Source organism: Colobus angolensis, unplaced genomic scaffold, assembly GCF_000951035.1.
Source record: "Colobus angolensis palliatus isolate OR3802 unplaced genomic scaffold, Cang.pa_1.0 Scaffold40, whole genome shotgun sequence".
NCBI classification, from domain to species: domain Eukaryota; kingdom Metazoa; phylum Chordata; class Mammalia; order Primates; family Cercopithecidae; genus Colobus; species Colobus angolensis.
In genome coordinates, this window is record NW_012117377.1 from 7,653,360 (window position 1) to 7,672,706 (window position 19,347).

Consider the following 19,347-nt stretch of genomic DNA (forward strand, 5'->3'; position numbering starts at 1 on the left):
AAGGTGTGAATTGAAATCAAGGAAAGAGATCGGGAGAGAAAGCAGATATATATCACAAACCTCTTGCCTATGTGAGAACTACCATGTCTCTCGAGGTCTGTCTTGTGAAATGGTGGGTCACCTTTTTCCTGTAAAAAGCCCATACATAAACTCTACGTATACATGTGTCAGCAGAGGCTGAGTGGAGAGTTTAAAGGCCTTGTCCGGGAGCCCAGAATGTCCGATGAGGGAAGGGAATGAGGTCTGTGAACACACTGCCCCCATTCCAGCCTGCTCCTGCCCGCGCTACAGATGCATTTGCTGAAATGTACCATGGATTAGCAGAAGGGTGGTTGGCAGTTGACGTGTGGTAATGCTCAGGCTTGCAAAGGGCGGAAGGTTGCCAGGGGTTCTGAGCATCTCCAAACCTTCATGGCAGAGGCCAACCCACTTGGGAACACAGCTGACGCCTGAAGCCCCGGGAAGGTGGGTTCACTTTTGTTGTTTGTGATTCCTCCACTGCAAGGTTCATTCACGGCTTGTGTCTCCTCTTGTGTCTGACAGGCTGAAGTGTGTGCAGGCACCGTGGCAGAGGTGATCCAGTCTGTGGTCAACGGGGCAGATGGCTGCGTGTTCTGTTTCGGCCACGCCAAGCTGGGTTCGTGAGAGTTTCACTTTCTCATGCGGCTCGCTGGGCTCCCTGTCATCCCATGCATTCCTCTGTCTCCCTCCCAGAGTTTCTCTGATGACAGGAAGGGCTGCATTTCTCTTAGATGCTGAGCTGAATACCCAGTAACAAGTTATGAGACAAACACCTGTGTTCATTGTAGGTGGACACCCATTCATGTTGGAAAGGCTTCAAGTCCAAGAGATGGACAGAGAAGTAGCAGGGTTGTTCTCACTTGGTCCAGGTCAGAGTCAAGCCCAGAAGGCAGAAAGGAAAATGTTCATTTCCTGAGCAGCCGCTGTTTGGGAAGCAGATAGGGCCCCTTGCCCCACCCCCTCCATGAGGATGTGGGTTGGTGGTTGGACCCCTGTGAAAGCCAGAGGAGCAACCTCCAAGCGAAGCCCAGAGCCCAGGACACGTCTGGGGAAAGCCGTGCACACCGTCAGGAACACTCCAGCACTGGAGCGTCTGGGAAAGGAGGCAGCAGAGCCCCCAGCAAGGGATTCATCAATCCCCCCACAGTCCGGTTTTCATTCTGACCTGCGGCCATCAGCTCCGCTGGCCTCGCCCTTACATGCTTGGTATGTTTAGTGAATTGAGGAGCTTCAAAAAGTGTCCCTTGGCAGAGATTCCAACAGAGGCCTTGCCAGAGCTCATGGAGACCAGTTCTCAGGACAGAAAGCCGTGATCGCCTCTCTCTGCACTTCCGTCCTCCCCAGCCCTTCCTCTTCATCTTGATCTAAACAGAGATCTGGGTTTTAGTGGAATTTGCTCATGCCATAAAAATATACACAGCTTTTAACTTGAGACAGGATATAAAGTGTGAATATGTGGACTTAATCTGGGGGGTGGCTATAAAAAGAACCATAATGATGATGGAAGACCCCTGCCTTCCTCCTGTGTGTAAAGTAGGGCAGGAACTGGATAGCATGTGATATCTGGGGTCCTCCTCAAGGTACATTGTGATTTGATCTTGTCACATGTCTGGGCTCTTGCTTTGTTTCTTTTTTTAAGAGATAGGCTCTCAGTTGCCTGGGCTGGAGTACAGTGGCATGATCATAGATTACTGTAACCTCCAATTCCTGGGCTCAAGTGATCCTCTCACCTCAGCTTCCCCAGCAGCTGGGGCCACAGGCATGCCCCACCACACCCAACTAATTTAAAAAATTTTTTTCGTAGAGGCAGGGTCTCAGTGTGTTGCCCAGACTGGCCTGGAACTCCTGGCCTCAAGCAATCCTCCCATCTTGGCCCCGCCAAAGTGCTGAGATTACAGGCATGAGCCACTGTGCCCTGCCATTTTGTTTTGTTTGTTTTGTTTTGTTTTGTTTTGTTTTTAAGAGACAAGCTCTTGCTCTGTCACCCAGGCTGGAGTGCAGTGGCAGGACCATAGCTCCCTGGAACCTGGAACTCCTGAGCTCTAGTGACCCTGCTCCCTCAACCACGCGAGTAGCTGGTACCTGTGAGTGTGCACCATCACACCTGGCTATTTTTTTTTTTAATTAACTTTTTGTAGAGATGGGGTCTCACCATGTTGCCCAGGCTTGTCTTGAACTCCCACCTCTGCCCACGTGGTGGGCATTCAAGTCCTGTATCTCTTCCTCCCTCCTCTCTTGACTTGCCTCCTCCTGGATCATGATATCCTGTCATTTTCCTGTCACAGCATTAATGGTAAGGCTTGAGGCTGGGCGTGGCACCCATGCCTGTAATCCCAGTGCTTTGGGAGGCAGAGGTGGGAGTTCAAGACAAGCCTGGGCCATGTTCCGCACTTTACATGGCCATTCATTGAATTTGCACAGCCGTCCATGTGGCGGGCATCGTTATTCCTACTGTACAGGTGAGGAAACGGGGGCTCTGTGAAGTGTGACTATTTGTGGGAGGCAGCAGCTGGCATGATGGAAAAAGCATAGGCGTTGGAGGTGGGATCCAAGTCCAGCCTTCCTCCCACAGGTTCAGTGATGTGGGGCAAGTTACATAACATCATTTTCTCATGAGTAAAATCCGGACAGGCAGACCTACACCCTGGAGCACGGGGAGGATTCAGTGAGATCGTGTAGATGACAGCATAGGCCTGGCATACGAGAGAAAATGGCAGGGATCATTCTATGACCTCACAGTGGAAGAAGCAAGATCTAAACCCTGAGCGGTGGAGCGCATCCCACCCTCGGGCTCCTTCCACCAGGACACCGGCTTCTGGACCTCCACGGAGCTCTGTTCTTAAGTTAGAAGGCCAGCAGAGCGGGGACACAGTGCCCTTGGAATTCTTTACCTTCAGCTTTGCACGCTGCACGTGAGTCCTCATGGCTCAGCAGAGAGAGCCGAGGTCGGCAGGAGGATCTCTGGCTTGCACAACATATATGATTCTCTGAGCATTTCTATATGTTGAAAATATTTTATTTAAAAATGTACAACCACCCCTCCTCCCCAAAATTGCGTGACAGAGATTTCATCAGACCTGACAACTAATGAGACAAGGAGGACAAGGCAGAGAGAGGAACTGAGAAATAATCCTCGTGCATGCCTTCCGAATTTGCCATATGTTACTATAATTACCTGTATCTGTGTCTGTCTGTCCTGCCGCTCTGTGCGTTACATATCTTTGCATCCCCCATGCCTAGCACAGTGCCCGGCACCTAGTAGGTGCTCAAAGTGCCCATCACTTGTTGGACTGAACTCACAACACAGAAATAGAGAGCCAGTTAGAGCAAATGCTGTCCCTTTTCCCAGGACTGTAGCTTCCAGACCCGTGTGAGGCCTCAGCCTGATTTCTGTTCACCTGAGGACCCCAAGGCAAACTGTGCATTTCCATCAGCACCTCACTTGCCTGCAGGAGCGGGATGGGGTTGGTGGTGGCACCAGAGGTGCTCAGTGTTCAGTCGCTCAGAAAGTGGGTTAAAGGGCAGCGCCTCCTGCTCCCTCCAGGCGATGCACTTCTATTCTCTGAAATGACAACTTCTCTGCACTCACTTAATGGGATCCCAAATAACACACTGCAGACCAGTCTTTTATCACTGTTGGCCCTTGGAACACATTCCGAATGCTGGCCATTAAAAGCAGGCCATTTCACGGTTCTTTAATGATGACACTAATAACTGTGGATTTTTGTCTCCCAGAGTCCTGATGAGCTGAGCCAAGGAGCAAATTACAGAGCTAACTTTTATGTGCATGGTTTATTGATCTGTGAGCTTCAAGGAAACTACACCAGCCCCTATAGTTTGGCAGTCCAGACTACCTTTTCATCTGTGTAATTGGGCCACGAGGGCACAGTTAATATTCAATTTATATTAATAGGAAGACAAAGAGCATGATGTCCCAGCTCCGTATTGAAGTAATGGGCATTTCAAAATATTCTACCTGGTAATTATAAATAAATCAGTTTTCCCATGACCCAGCCAGGATGATGTCGCTAATTCACTGTGCATTTCCTCATAATTTATCCTGAGAAAGTTCAGTGCTGCCATGTGCATTTATATCGCAGAGTATACAAGGGTGCTCCTTCGTAAAACACCCAGCTGTCTTCATCCATGCTGTTGCCCATCTTTTCTTAACAGGTGAAAGTCATGCTTCGCATCTGTTCCACCTTGGCTCGAGATACCTCAGAATCCAGCTCTTTCTTAAAGGTGGACCCACGGAAGAAGCAGATCACCTTGTACGATCCCCTGACTTGTGGAGGTCAAAATGCCTTCCAAAAGAGAGGCAGCCAGGTTCCTCCAAAGATGTTTGCCTTCGATGCAGTTTTTCCCCAAGATGCCTCTCAGGTGGGTATCAGCCCCCTCTCAGGCTCAGGCAATGTTGATTAAAGAAGCGTTTACTCATTCACAGGGGCCCTTGAGCTGGGAGGGTGTCTTCTGGAGCATTCGGATGGACCAGTTCCTTCAGGAGTCAATCTGAGCTCCATTGAATGGTCCAGTGCTTTTGAATTACTGGTGTCAGACCTTGGGCAGGATCAGTGTGCAGGAATTTCAATAAAACATGTCCTTGAGGAGCAGGAAATGCGAGCCAGTCAGTGGATCACACTCAGAAGCAGGAAGATAACAGAAAGGGACAAGGACAATGCGTCAAGGGGCTGGTGACAGATCTGGTAGGACCCTGCTCCTGCCTGGGCATGGTACGAAGGGAAAACAATGTTTCAGGGAGCTGATTAGAATTAGGCAATCTCCGAGGACCCAGTATAAGCACACTGGGGTTGAGGGCACGTCTGTAGCCCTAGTGAGGAACCGGAGTTCAAGGCAGGGAAACCGAGGCTGACATGCATCCTGTGGCCTGGCTCAGTGGAGTGAAGGGGAAGAAGAGAGGCTCAGGGATAGGTGTTATATTCGCTTAATTGCTGCATTGCAAATCACCCTAAAATTCAGTGCTTAACATAATAAGCATTTATTACTGCTCATCGGTCAGCTGAGCAGCTCTTCCGGTCCGAGCTCTGCTCATTTTTACGTCTACGATCAGCTGTGGGTTGGGCAGGCAGCTCTGTGGATCTTGGCTGGATATAGCCAGGCGAAATAAAATCATGCTGTATCACACCATAGGCACATGGCTTTCCACTGGTCTAGAATAGCCTTGACCAGGTCGGCTGGTCTCTCTTCCACACTGTCTGTCATCATCCAGCAAGCTAGCTTGGGCTAGTTTTCAAGGCAGTATCCAGGACCCATCCATGCAGGTCTCTGGAGGCCTAAGCTCAGAATTGACCCAGTATCACCTCTGCTGGATTCTACTGGCCCAGCTTCATGAGCTGGAGAAGAGATTGCTTCTAATGATTGGATGAGCTCCAAGTCACATTGCAAGGGTGTTGCACCCAGGCTGGGGTGGAGAATTGGGGCCATTTTTATTAATCTACTGTGAGCATAATTGGGAGGCTACTTGGGGGCCCAGGGTGCCAAGATTACTGAGCCATGGGCAGCCAGTGAACTGCAGACCTCACCAGATGCTGCAACTAAAGCTTCTAGTAGATATCTGTTCTCATTTGGATTCGCCCTGGAGCTTTGGTGAAGATGGGCCTCTAGGCGGCACCAAACTGCACCTGTTCCTGTGGGGGAGGGAGCAGGGACACACGTGTAGAACTGATTGCAGAAATGAATAACCCAGGTTATAGGATATAGTGGCCTACTTTGCCTGGAGTTTGCATCTTTCTGATAAGTTTCTAGTGCTTATCAAGATTTACATTAAACAGTGTATAGTATAATAACTAATAACCCATAGCAGAACCTGATGACAACAGTGCAACTAGTTACCATCTGCAGCCTCTGTGAATTTCTTCCAGGCTGCATCTGAGTAGAGGAGGTGGCGATGTTCTCATGGGCTCCTATATTACACCGTGGGCACGTAGCACATGTCACAGGCTCCGTTCACTAAGAAGTTGAGCATGTGGTTTCCCCAAAGAGTTTTACCCAAGAAGACAAAGTACTTTATGGATAAGTTCTGCAGTTTCTCTCTTTATTACATTTTCTGTGTGGCGTACCACCCAATGGGCGCGGTCATTTAAACCTGACATTGGGTCTAATAAATGGCCTACAAATAATTTCATTAACACAGTTAAAACTTTTCGGAAGCAAATCTCCACAAGTTGTAAGAATTCCAAAGCAAACCCTAAATGAAGCATGGACTATTAATGAGTTGTAGCTTTATTTCAGAAAAAGGGGCCGTTTTCATTGCTAGCCTTTGTTTACATTTCACACTTGGCTCCAGAGCTCAGGATGCTCAATGTTGGAGTTTCACTCGTTTCAGAATGCCTTACTTTCATTCAAATTTCCAATGTTATTCTAATTTACATGTCTGTATAAATTCGCAGTTTTCAAGACATTTCAGAGACATTAACGCATTTGACTCTTCCCAGAATTCAGTGGGGTAGGAAGGGAGGCATTGATGTTTTCACGTAACACACAAGGAAACCGAGACTCAAAGATTAAGTCACTTGTTCAAAGTCTCTTTCCCGAGCAGACGTCCTTCCTGGATTCCCCCCGTTAACCTCTCTGTATCCTGCTCGGTACGGTATTGTATCTTTGACCCCTAGCAGTGTGGCCTCGGGCGAGTCACTCAACCTCTCTGGGCCGCAGTGTCCTCATCTGTCAAGTAAGAACATCACCACAGTGTTCCTCATCAGGCTGTGTGATTCATCAACACATAAGGTGCTCCCAGCAGAGCCAGCAACACAGCAAGTGCTTAATAAACGTGGCTATTTTTACTGTTATCACTGTCAATATTAGCAGCATGCTGCTGGCCAGGGCCAGCTCAGCCCCACGGGGTGGGCACGCCTGGAGCCCCCAAGCCCGAAAGGAGGGAGTGTGCGGCGTGGGCCTGTGCTCTCCAGTCCTGATCTTCAGCCTGTGAAGCTGCAGCCGCCGTGGTGACCCAGGCAGTTAGAAATCGTGCTTTCTCTTGGTTTCTAAGGAAATCAGCTTCCTGAAGCTAAGCAATGATTAGAACAGTCCTGGTTCCTGGTTGCCTTCGAGAGCCATCCATGTGGCCCTTCAGTGGCTTCGGCAGTCGCTGGCTGCCCTTGTTGGGACACGCCTCTGTGGGGACACACCTCTGCTGGGGAACCTGGACTTGTGGGCAGGCAGAGGCTTCCTGCAGACCTGGCCCTGCCCATAGGGACTGTGCTCGGGAAGGCTGCATGCCTCTCCAGGTCCAAGGGGAAGCAGCAAGGGACCGCCGGGCCACTGTCAGCTCTTAACACACACCAGACGGACAGCCCACTGACCAGTCTCTTCTCAGTGGAGAGCCGAGCGGGAGCTGTGCCGGGGGATGCCTCCTCAGCTCTGCGCCGCAGCTCTCCTCTCACCCCCGGCCTCTGCACAGGTGACTCAGTGTGGTCCACACACAGCCAACATTGTCCCAGGCGGCTCAGGAATCAAATACAGCTTATTTTATGTATAGCTCAAGATGATCTCTCAGCTCCTGCCTCCTGTCCCACTTTGTGTCCAAAGAAAGCTTAGTCCATTGGGCAGCCTTCTGCCTGCTCTGGAGACACGCCTCTGGCAAATTCCATCAAGACGCTACTGCTTCTGTCTCAGGGTTAGCACTGCGCTCTCCTTGCCTAAGTCCTGGGGCTTTGAAAGGTCCTGTGAGCCCCACAGCAGTCCTGTCCTGCCACCCCCTTTGGCCCAGGAGGAGCCCCCCGCCCCCCGCAGAGTTGCTGGGGACCACCCTGGAACAAGTGACAGTTGTTGGAAGTGTGGTTTTTCAATGTTTAGTTTAGGAGAGAAAACTGATTTCCAAAAACTTGGGTTCATTGTGCTGCTGGAACTTACAGCTGAATAACAACATTCACAGCCCAGGTGCCCACCTGGGGCACAGTGCTGGAGGACTGCAAAGCCCCATGTTAGAACCGCCGGAGGACTGCAAAGCCCCATGTTAGAACCGCCAGAGGACTGCAAAGCCCCATGTTAGAACCGCCAGAGGACTGCAAAGCCCCATGTTAGAACCGCCAGAGGACTGCAAAGCCCCACGTTAGAACCGCCGGAGGACTGCAAAGCCCCATGTTAGAACTGCCGGAGGACTGCAAAGCCCCATGTTAGAACTGCCTCCCGGAGCTCCCACGAGCCCTGAATCCAGCCTCGAGACAGAAATGAAAGCAACAGGGCACAGCTAATAATGCTGTCTTCCTGCTTCTGTGAAAAGTCTCAGGTGCTAACCAAAGAGAAGGATGTTTCCCAGATTTCCAAGTTAGTCCACAAAACTGACTGAGCTCTGATGGCTTGCAGAGCACTATATTAGTGGGTGTTCAGGGGAAATACAAGACATCATTGAGAGCCTGGTCCTTGTCTAGAACTTAATAATCAAATTGGAGACCAGACACACACACACCAGGCCAAAGAACACCTAATAACATACCATGTGGTGACTGATACTCTATATGTTGAATGTATCTGCAGCAAAAGAAAGAAAAGGCAGGTTTTGAAAAGAGGAGGATGGGCTGGGCACAGTGGCTCACGCCTGTAATCCCAGCACTTTGGGAGGCCGAGGCAGGCGGGTCACCTGAGGTCAGGAGTTTGAGACCAGCCTGACCAACATGGTGAAACCCCCTCTCTACTAAAAAAAATGCAAAAAAATCAGCCAGGCATGGTGGTGCACGCCTGTAATCCCAGCTACTCGGGAGGCTGAGGCAAGAGAATCGCTTGAGCCTGGGTGGCAGAGGTTGCAGTGAGTCGAGATCACACCATTGCACTCCAGCCTGGGCAACGGGAGTGAAACTCCGTCTCAAAAATAAAGAAAGAAAAGAGGAAGGTGTGAATTGAAATCAAGGAAAGAGATCGGGAGAGAAAGCAGATATATATCACAAACCTCTTGCCTATGTGAGAACTACCATGTCTCTCGAGGTCTGTCTTGTGAAATGGTGGGTCACCTTTTTCCTGTAAAAAGCCCATACATAAACTCTACGTATACATGTGTCAGCAGAGGCTGAGTGGAGAGTTTAAAGGCCTTGTCCGGGAGCCCAGAATGTCCGATGAGGGAAGGGAATGAGGTCTGTGAACACACTGCCCCCATTCCAGCCTGCTCCTGCCCGCGCTACAGATGCATTTGCTGAAATGTACCATGGATTAGCAGAAGGGTGGTTGGCAGTTGACGTGTGGTAATGCTCAGGCTTGCAAAGGGCGGAAGGTTGCCAGGGGTTCTGAGCATCTCCAAACCTTCATGGCAGAGGCCAACCCACTTGGGAACACAGCTGACGCCTGAAGCCCCGGGAAGGTGGGTTCACTTTTGTTGTTTGTGATTCCTCCACTGCAAGGTTCATTCACGGCTTGTGTCTCCTCTTGTGTCTGACAGGCTGAAGTGTGTGCAGGCACCGTGGCAGAGGTGATCCAGTCTGTGGTCAACGGGGCAGATGGCTGCGTGTTCTGTTTCGGCCACGCCAAGCTGGGTTCGTGAGAGTTTCACTTTCTCATGCGGCTCGCTGGGCTCCCTGTCATCCCATGCATTCCTCTGTCTCCCTCCCAGAGTTTCTCTGATGACAGGAAGGGCTGCATTTCTCTTAGATGCTGAGCTGAATACCCAGTAACAAGTTATGAGACAAACACCTGTGTTCATTGTAGGTGGACACCCATTCATGTTGGAAAGGCTTCAAGTCCAAGAGATGGACAGAGAAGTAGCAGGGTTGTTCTCACTTGGTCCAGGTCAGAGTCAAGCCCAGAAGGCAGAAAGGAAAATGTTCATTTCCTGAGCAGCCGCTGTTTGGGAAGCAGATAGGGCCCCTTGCCCCACCCCCTCCATGAGGATGTGGGTTGGTGGTTGGACCCCTGTGAAAGCCAGAGGAGCAACCTCCAAGCGAAGCCCAGAGCCCAGGACACGTCTGGGGAAAGCCGTGCACACCGTCAGGAACACTCCAGCACTGGAGCGTCTGGGAAAGGAGGCAGCAGAGCCCCCAGCAAGGGATTCATCAATCCCCCCACAGTCCGGTTTTCATTCTGACCTGCGGCCATCAGCTCCGCTGGCCTCGCCCTTACATGCTTGGTATGTTTAGTGAATTGAGGAGCTTCAAAAAGTGTCCCTTGGCAGAGATTCCAACAGAGGCCTTGCCAGAGCTCATGGAGACCAGTTCTCAGGACAGAAAGCCGTGATCGCCTCTCTCTGCACTTCCGTCCTCCCCAGCCCTTCCTCTTCATCTTGATCTAAACAGAGATCTGGGTTTTAGTGGAATTTGCTCATGCCATAAAAATATACACAGCTTTTAACTTGAGACAGGATATAAAGTGTGAATATGTGGACTTAATCTGGGGGGTGGCTATAAAAAGAACCATAATGATGATGGAAGACCCCTGCCTTCCTCCTGTGTGTAAAGTAGGGCAGGAACTGGATAGCATGTGATATCTGGGGTCCTCCTCAAGGTACATTGTGATTTGATCTTGTCACATGTCTGGGCTCTTGCTTTGTTTCTTTTTTTAAGAGATAGGCTCTCAGTTGCCTGGGCTGGAGTACAGTGGCATGATCATAGATTACTGTAACCTCCAATTCCTGGGCTCAAGTGATCCTCTCACCTCAGCTTCCCCAGCAGCTGGGGCCACAGGCATGCCCCACCACACCCAACTAATTTAAAAAATTTTTTTCGTAGAGGCAGGGTCTCAGTGTGTTGCCCAGACTGGCCTGGAACTCCTGGCCTCAAGCAATCCTCCCATCTTGGCCCCGCCAAAGTGCTGAGATTACAGGCATGAGCCACTGAGCCCAGCCAGCGTTCTTTATTATAGCCATTTAGTTAGTAATATCAGATAATGCCCTCCGTTGTTGTCAAATACTGCTTCTCTCATCTTTTCATTCCTTCTCTTCCCCTTTCCCCCCTTCCCCGTGCCTTTCTTCTATATCCTTGGCATCTGTTTTGGAGACTCCACGGAATGATGCCTGGATACTGAACCTGCTTTCCTTCCTTCCCTGGTTCTCCCAGGAAAATCCTACACCATGATCGGAAAGGACGATTCCATGCAGAACCTGGGCATCATTCCGTGTGCCATCTCTTGGCTCTTCAAGCTCATAAACGAACGCAAGGAAAAGACCGGCGCCCGTTTCTCAGTCCGAGTTTCGGCCGTGGAGGTGTGGGGGAAGGAAGAGAACCTGCGGGACCTGCTGTCGGAGGTGGCCACGGGCAGCCTGCAGGACGGCCAGTCCCCAGGCGTGTACCTCTGTGAGGACCCCATCTGCGGCACGCAGGTGATTGCTTCTGAAGCCTGGCTCGCCCCAAGGTGGCTCCCTCCCCACCTCAGAGGCTGGGGCACCTCAACTCATGAATCACTCAACCTGTAAACTCGGGGCTTACAGGTGTTTACTTTAAAGTGGACTGGAGCTTTACAGCCTGCAGCTGCGGGGCCGTCTACTTGCCCAATCTAAATATTTGTACCTTGACTCTAATTGACAATGAGCAGGAACCTCAATTGTTGTAGCATTTGGGGGAGAAATGGAATTCACTTTCTTTATGCCCCTTTCAAAAAAAAAGTACAATCTTTCTTTTGTTTAACAACAAACCGAAATATTTACTGCTCTGCACAAATAGCTAGAGCCATTACGGAGGCTGTTTATGACTCTATAAACTGTGTTTCGGGCACCGGTTTACAGCCGGATTAGCAGTGCTGCAGGAAAAACTAATAACCACTTTCTAATTAGAACCATGACATAATTACTAGAAGTATGGAAGCCGAGAGAAGCTCCAGTTCGCCGTTTCAGGATGCTATGCCTGTTGGGAGGGTCTCTCCTTTGCTGTTTGACAATAGATGTAGGAATGACTCGGAAGCTGCAATTCATATCCAGAATAATCGATCCTTCCAGTGTCTAACAGTAGGCTTTATTTTCCCATGTTATCAGATGCCTCCTTTTGTAGATAGGTGTTCCGTTTGATCAGTACCTGCCTCTTTCCAACTGGGATTGTTTGCACAGGTGAGGACACCTCCCTTGGCCTGTTATACTCATTACTCAAACCTGACCATGCTCTGCCCCTGCTTAAAGCACCTCAGATCCTTCCATTTCCCTGAGTCCTCTTCCGTCTGCATCAGTCACCTCGAGGACTTGTTGAAACACTGATGGCTGGGTACTCCCCGCCAGAGTTTCCAGTTCAGTAGGTCTAGAGCAGAGCTCCAAAATGTGCATTTTCAACAAGTTCCCATGAGGTGCTCATGCTGCCGGTCCAGGGATCACATGTTGGAAACCACTGTTCTGAGGCATAAAATGTGCAGAGACAGTGTCTACACAGTGTCTGTGATGCAATCGGGAGGACGCGACCCACTGCTCCCGTTCCGGGCATTTTCTCGACATTCAAATACGCTTTCACCCCCATTCGCTTTTAGAACTTCATTGATGAAGTTCCACTAAGGGGTGAAAAATCTGGTTAAATGAAGGCTAAGCAAAAGAGGAAACGACCAATGTTCGCTTTAACTCTTGTTGAAAAATCTTCTAAATTCTTTGGTTTATTTTTGCATAGCGAGACAAAATTGCTAACACAGAAGAATCTCTCTTTGAAGTTTGAGTATTTTGATGGCCTCAGGTTCTAAATATTGGCTCTTACAGTTCAAAATTATTTGTATAGTTAGAGTAGAAAATTGTCAGAATTTGTACCAACCTTAAGACATGTGAATTAGTTCTTTGAACAAATCAGAAACATGAGTTTCCTTTTCTCCCGAAAAAGAGGAGTGCTGGTTAAATTCTGTTAATGTGATTGTTGTGATTCAGGTTTAAAATAATTGCCAAGTATTTTCATAAGATTTAGATGCATTACCCTCTATGTTTTCTTTAATCAATTAATGAGTATGCTAGGAGCATGGATTCAGGAACTAAAGGTAAAAATAGATACCTCCTAAATTTAGACAAGACATTCAAGTATCATGAGTGTTTCAGGGTGTCTTTTACACTGGCTTCTTATTTATAACTATGCTGGTAAATATGGCCTAAAATTGGCTTTAATTAAATAACTGAAAAGCTAGGAGTCAAATGAAAGCTAACCAAGTTTTTTTACATCTTTGGGACACCACTGCTATGAGGTCTCAAATCACATTTTGCAACCTACCTGTCTCCAAACAATCTAATCTTTGGACTCGAGATGCAGTCACATGGCTCCTGTTTTCTTAGGTAACTGGATAGCGAGGGATGTTGGTCTGCCGCCCTCTGCAGAGATAATGATGAGCCATCTGCTCCCAGCTTTTCACACCCACTAGTTCCAGATTCTACTTAGGTTGTAAAATAGGTAAAAATAGGTTTCATGCAATAAGTATGCTCAATATTAATTTTCAGAAACGAATTAATTAAGCTGAGGATTGCACATGAGCATAGCACCTCATTCCGGAAGGGTTTTTGGCCTTAGAGAGGCACGTGGCTTTACTATACAGAAGGCACAGCCAGCTGAATGGAGCCAGGGACACCCAGGCATGAGTGACAGCAAGCCCTCCTCAGCCTGCAGCCTCAGCTTTTGGCTTCTGTCTTCCAGTTGCAGAACCAGAGCGAGCTGCGGGCCCCCACCGCAGAGAAGGCTGCCTTTTTCCTGGACGCCGCCATTGCCTCCCGCAGGAGCCACCAACAGGACTGTGATGAGGACGACCACCGCAACTCACACGTGTTCTTCACACTGCACATCTACCAGTACCGGATGGAGAAGAGCGGGAAAGGGGGAAGTAAGTCGACCACTCCACCCTCCTGCCTCCTTAGTGGCTCCGGCCCTAGCCAGAAACCCCCTGGGCAACCATGACCTTTGTGTGTGTGTGTGTGTGTGTGTGTGTGTGTGTGAGAGACAGGGTCTTGCTCGGTCATCCAGGCTGCAGTGCAGTGGCACACTCACAGCTCACTGCAGCCTCAAACTCCTGGGCTCAAGTGATCCTCATGCCTAAGTCTCCCAAGTAGCTGGGACTGCAGGCTCATGCCACCACACCTAGCTATTTATGTTTTTATTTTTGTAGAGATGGGACCTTGCTATGTTGCCCAGGCTGGTCTGGAACTCCTGGTCTTGAGATCCTCTTGACTTGGTCTCCCAAAGTGTTGGGATGACAGGTATGAGCCGCCACGCCTAGCCAAACCTTTCTTGATAGACTACAATGTGCAGTTCAGTGATTCGTAATGCAAGATAATTATAGTGTCTGGGCTGAAGTTTACTTTTGAACTGTCCAGGGAAAGGTGTTTGATTTGGTGAAGATAATTTACAAATGTTCTGAGAATGTGAGAGGTCAAACTTACAAAAAGAAAACAACTGCCTAACAGTATCTTTTTGTTCACAGACCCCAAAAATGCTCATCAAGACCAACATTTATCCAACAAGGCACCCTGGCAGTGTGTTATTATCATTAGCTTGGGGCCACTATATGGGCCATGTGTTTTTAAATAGCAGAGAAATCAGACTTTTGAATAACTACCCAGACCCTGGCTGCCTCCCTCAAATCACCGGTGAAGGTTTACTGTCAAAACCGAGGCACAGCGCCCGCTCTTCGAGTGAGCTGCCCTGCCAGGAACTCAACACTCTGCCCCTACGCACCCCTCTTGGCTGCGTTTCCAAAGTCAGCCCGGGCCGGGGTGCCATCCTCTGCCTTCTGTGAAGCAGTGTTTACTCTGTGCCCAACAGAGTTGAGCACCCGATCAGCTGAATGTCTCCAGTGGGGATCTCGGACCCGGGGCAAAGTGGTCTGTTGATTTCACTGGGTTCCTAAGGCAGGTTGTGGGTATCAGGGCTGCTGGGCTGGCCGGGCAGTGGCTTCCGTGGTTCCTCCATGTCCTGCTCTGCAGGGCTTTCAATACACAGGTAACTGGTTGCCAGCGCTTTCTGCATGATTGTCTCAAAGACACTGGATGCCAGAAAAACCATCAGAAAACTGAGTTAAGAGTCTAACCCTGGACTGGAAGTTGTAAAGCTAATCGACTAAAGCAGAGACAGTCCACAGAGCTGTTCTAGATGAAGCCTAGAATGAAGACATCTGAGTAGGACCAGGCACGGTGGCTCACACCTGTAATCCCAGCACGTTGGAAGGCCAAGAGGGGCGGATCACTTGAGGTCAGGAGTTTGAGACCAGCCTGGCCAACATGGAGAAACCCTGACTCTACTAAAAATAAAAAAATTAGCCGGGCATGGTGGCACACATCTCCCAGCTAGTTGGGAGGCTGAGGCAGGAGAATTGCTTGAACCTGGGAGGCAGAGGTTGCAGTGAGCCCAGATCGTGCCACTGCACTCCAGCCTGGGTGACAGAGCAAGCCTCTGTCTCAGAAAATAAAAATACAATGACATCCAGCTGGGATCTATGGACAGGATCCCCCCGATTTCTCCCTAAGCCTCCTCGTGGCTCAAAAGACCTGGAAAACAGTACTCCTGGGGAGAGAGCGCTTGCGGGCTTCTGTTGCCCCCCCAGCAAAAGCTCCTCCCTCCCCCACCTCAGGGACTCTCTTCCTACTCCTTAGTTATTGTTGTTAAAATCTAGGTTTATTGCAGTATAATTTACATTCACTAAAACATCACTTTTATGTGTCTTTAGATGAGTTTTGGCCCATCTATACAGTCACGTGGCCACCACCATTATAAAAGTAGAGCACGAGGCCAAAGTTCGCTCTTGCCCTTTGTCCCTTCCCCTGGCCTCTAGCCCCCGGCAACCACGGATCTGATTGTTGTTCTGGTTCTGCGTTTATCCAGGATATCACGGGAACGGACCCTTGTGGTCCGGACACGGCCTTTTCTGTCTGTCTTGTTTCACATAGCGTAACGCCTTTGAGATTCCTCCATGCTGCAGCACACATCTCTTGTTTCTTCTGGTTCCTGCTGCCTTTTCTGCTTGCTCCTTTAGTGTTTTTATTTGCTTGAGACGAAGTCTCACTCACTCTGTTGCCCAGGCTGGAGTGCAGTGGCATGATCTCGGCTCACTGCAACCTCCCCCCGCCGGGTTCAAGCGATTCTCCTGCCTCAGCCTCCCGTGTAGGTGGGAATACAGGTGCCCACCACCATGTCTGGCTAATTTTTGCACTTTAAGTAGAGACAGAGTTTCACTATATTGGCCAGGATGGTCTCGAACTCCTGACCTCATGATCTGCCTGCCTCGGCTTCCCAAAGTGTTGGGATTACAGGCGTGAGCCACCACGCCCAGCCTCTCCTTTAGTTTTACCTGGGCCTGGAGGCTTGACTATCTACCCTACCACCAGGACAGAACGAAAATATCCGCAGCTGGGGCTGGAGTTCCTCTAACGGGGGCTGCTTTTTATGGCTCTGAAAATCAGCCCTGAGCTGCCTCCAGTGGCTGCTGTGACGAACCCAGAGGTTCCGGTCCTCACCTGCAGCGGGCGGGGCGCCCCAGGGAGGTGACCTGTTAGCGCGAGGTCAGCTCTCCCTTGGCAGCCGTGGTGGGGAGCAAAGTCTCGCTGGAGAGGAGCTGAGGATAGTGAACGGGAATCTCTCGGGAGATTTATTCTCGGTAACAGCCTCACACCCTGTAGAGCGCTTCCGCTTAGAATAACGTTCTTAGAGCCGAGATCAAAGAAGGAAACGGAGATTCAGATAGGGATGAGGAGATCCAGACCTTTAAATCAACAGCACAGTTGCATCCACATTTCTCCTGGCTGTGTGGGAGTTGGCCTTGAGCCCTGCCCTCACTGTTTTCTCCCGGGTAGTGTCTTCGCCCTGTCAGTGTAGAGTCTGACAAGTGTTTAGTTTATTCTTTTAAGCAGCTGTCAATAATCATCATTATCAGAGCCTGCAGTACTTTCTTGTACTTTCAGCAAACAGTGACTTGCAAAACATCTAAATCTTGAGCCAAATGACTCCCAAATGGCACTGATGAGAAAAACTCGGGAGATGGGACAATCTCTCCTCCTTCCAGGTTTCAAACCAAACTGAGGACAACTCTGCTTTGGGTTTTGTACTTTTTCTTTTTTGCGGTTCTGCTTTCAACTTGGAATCTGAAAGTAGGGAGAAATCTTGAAAACAAGGAAACAGTTCATAAAATGACTTCAAATATAGGAACCTGAAATTCAGCTTCCACAAAAGTTTAGGCCAAGACATTCCCTAAACCCAGCGATCCACCCCAAATCAATACCTAAGGAATCCTGCACACTTATTAAATGTTTAATAGCCAACTCATCTTCCTATTTTTAAATTGTGAAAGAGAATTACTTTTAAATAATGCATTCAGGTTAAAGGAAAAGGCAAATACCACGCATGGCTTCCAAAACCTCTGTTAGGTCCTTCCTAATGTTTCAGTAGATGAGGACAAAGAAGGGAAGGAGTCCAGGGGTCGTGGGATCGGCAGACCTGGGGGACATCTCTTTCCTCTCGAGGGGAAAGGATCCAGGCCAGACTACACACCGCCTCCCCGCCTGGGACTTGCTTGGCTTCAGTGAATTTATAACTGTTTAAAATATTATGAGGAGATTTGGAGCATTGTTTAAAATGGAAATTTTGTTTACTTAGATATAAGTAATAATTCCTGCGGACCTGGCAGCCAGAACTCAATTAGGGGAAAGCTTATTAATGAGTCACCCTGCAGGGAAGCCATTAGAAGAGATCTCTGCCACAAGAACTAAATAGGCAGTGTGCGCGCGTCTGAATCTCATAGGCACACATGCATTTTATACATTTTACACACAGATGCATTTTACATGTATAATTTCACATACAAATGCATTTTACCCATATGTAGACAGACAAAAAAGTGTTGTAAACATTTCCAGTCCGAACAGAAAGCCTTTGTTGATGTATCCCTGTGTTGCAGATAGCTCTAGGTTAAGCTTAAAATACCTCCCTGTTTAAAAGGTCATTGGAATTGGAGGAACTGATCCTTCAACATCATGGAGGCCTTCCTCTGCTTTGCCACGCTAAGTCTGTAATAGCTTGAGAGCCTCCTTGGGAATCCCAGCACTGGGAAAGAGACCCTGCAGCCCTGCTGATCAGAGAGCTGCTGCTTGTAACGGCGCGTGTACTAGGCACCTCAAACAAGGTGGTGCTTAGGACCAGAAGTGTTTCAGGTTTCAGGTTGTTTTCAGATTTTGGAATATTTGCATATGTAATGATATCTTGGGAATGGAACCCAAATCTAAATATAGATTTCATGTATGTTTCATATATGCCTTATAGACATAGCCTGAAGGTAACTTTATACAAGATCTTCAGTAATTTTGTGCATGAAACAAAGTTTTTACTGCATTTTGACTGCAACCCCTCAAGAGGTCAGGTGTGGAATTTTCCCCTTGTGGCATCCTATTGGCCTTCAAAAAGTGTGAGATTCTTGGAGTACTTTGGATTTCAGATTTTTCAGGTTAGGGATGCTCAGCCTGGACTAGTGGTACCTCAGGGTTGATGCGTTAATGATACAGAGATCTCACCTGTCCTGTTGACAAAGATAGTTTTAAAAGCCCTACTTTTATGAGTAATCTAAGCATGCAAGCAACTGTTGCTCAAGGTCCAGAATGACACCAGTTCTCTGATATGTTCATTCACTTTATTGCCTCTGGGGAGGATGAGAGGGCTTTGTAGGCTGGGCTGCTGTGTGTCCACACAAACAAATGTATGTGCATGTGGGCACACTTCTGTGCTACACTCGTCTGTCTACGCGTCTGATCAGACTCTTTAATCTGTTTTTGTTTGTTTGTTTGTTTGTTTAACACTGAGTCTTGCACTGTTGCCCAGGCTGGAGTGCAGTGACACAATCTCGGCTCACTTCAAACTTCACCTCCTGGGTTCCAGCGATTCACCTGCCTCAGCCTCCCAAGTAGCTGGGATTACAGGCGTCCACCACACCTGGCTAATTTTTGTGTTTTTAGTAGAGATGGGTTTTCACCATGTTGGCCATGCTGGTCTCGAATTCCTGACCTCAAGTGATCCACCCACCTCAGCCTCCCAAAGTGCTGGGATTTACCACACCCAGCCTAATCTGTTTTCTTTTGACAACGCAAATGTTTTCTTTACGTGTTGTGGAATGGCTTAAATCAACTAATGCTGTATTTAGGGCTGTGTGGTGGATATAACTCTGGAGATCCATTCTTTGGGTGGCAGATGTGGGAAAAGAGGCCTAGGAAAGAACCTTGCTTCTAATGGAGGCAGAGCCAGTCCCCTGCTGTCCCTAGCAGCAAAGCCCTGTGCAGCAAGGATGTCCACACACGGCAGGGCTCTCATCTCCTGCTTGGTCAATAATGAAATGGCAGTTTCACATTTCTAGGTTTTTGTAATCTGGATGTCTTTAAATGTTGGCCAGGAGACACTATTCTGAAGAGTACAGCCTGGAATTCCCATCACCGGATCCGTTTCTAATCTTCTCAAGCCTCCTGGCCGCTCTCAG

The 19,347-nt window shown here is 48.8% G+C and overlaps 1 protein-coding gene across 1 annotated transcript in view; it reads left to right on the forward strand.

Moving 5' to 3' along the window:
- KIF26B (kinesin family member 26B) overlaps positions 1-19,347 on the forward strand; it is a 196,256-nt gene that overhangs the window by 99,413 nt on the left and 77,496 nt on the right. The window contains exons 3-6 of the mRNA XM_011955773.1: positions 4,195-4,401; positions 9,407-9,500; positions 11,016-11,278; positions 13,539-13,722. Of these exons, the coding sequence (XP_011811163.1) occupies positions 4,195-4,401; positions 9,407-9,500; positions 11,016-11,278; positions 13,539-13,722 (748 nt within the window). The remainder of the gene's footprint in view (positions 1-4,194; positions 4,402-9,406; positions 9,501-11,015; positions 11,279-13,538; positions 13,723-19,347) is intronic.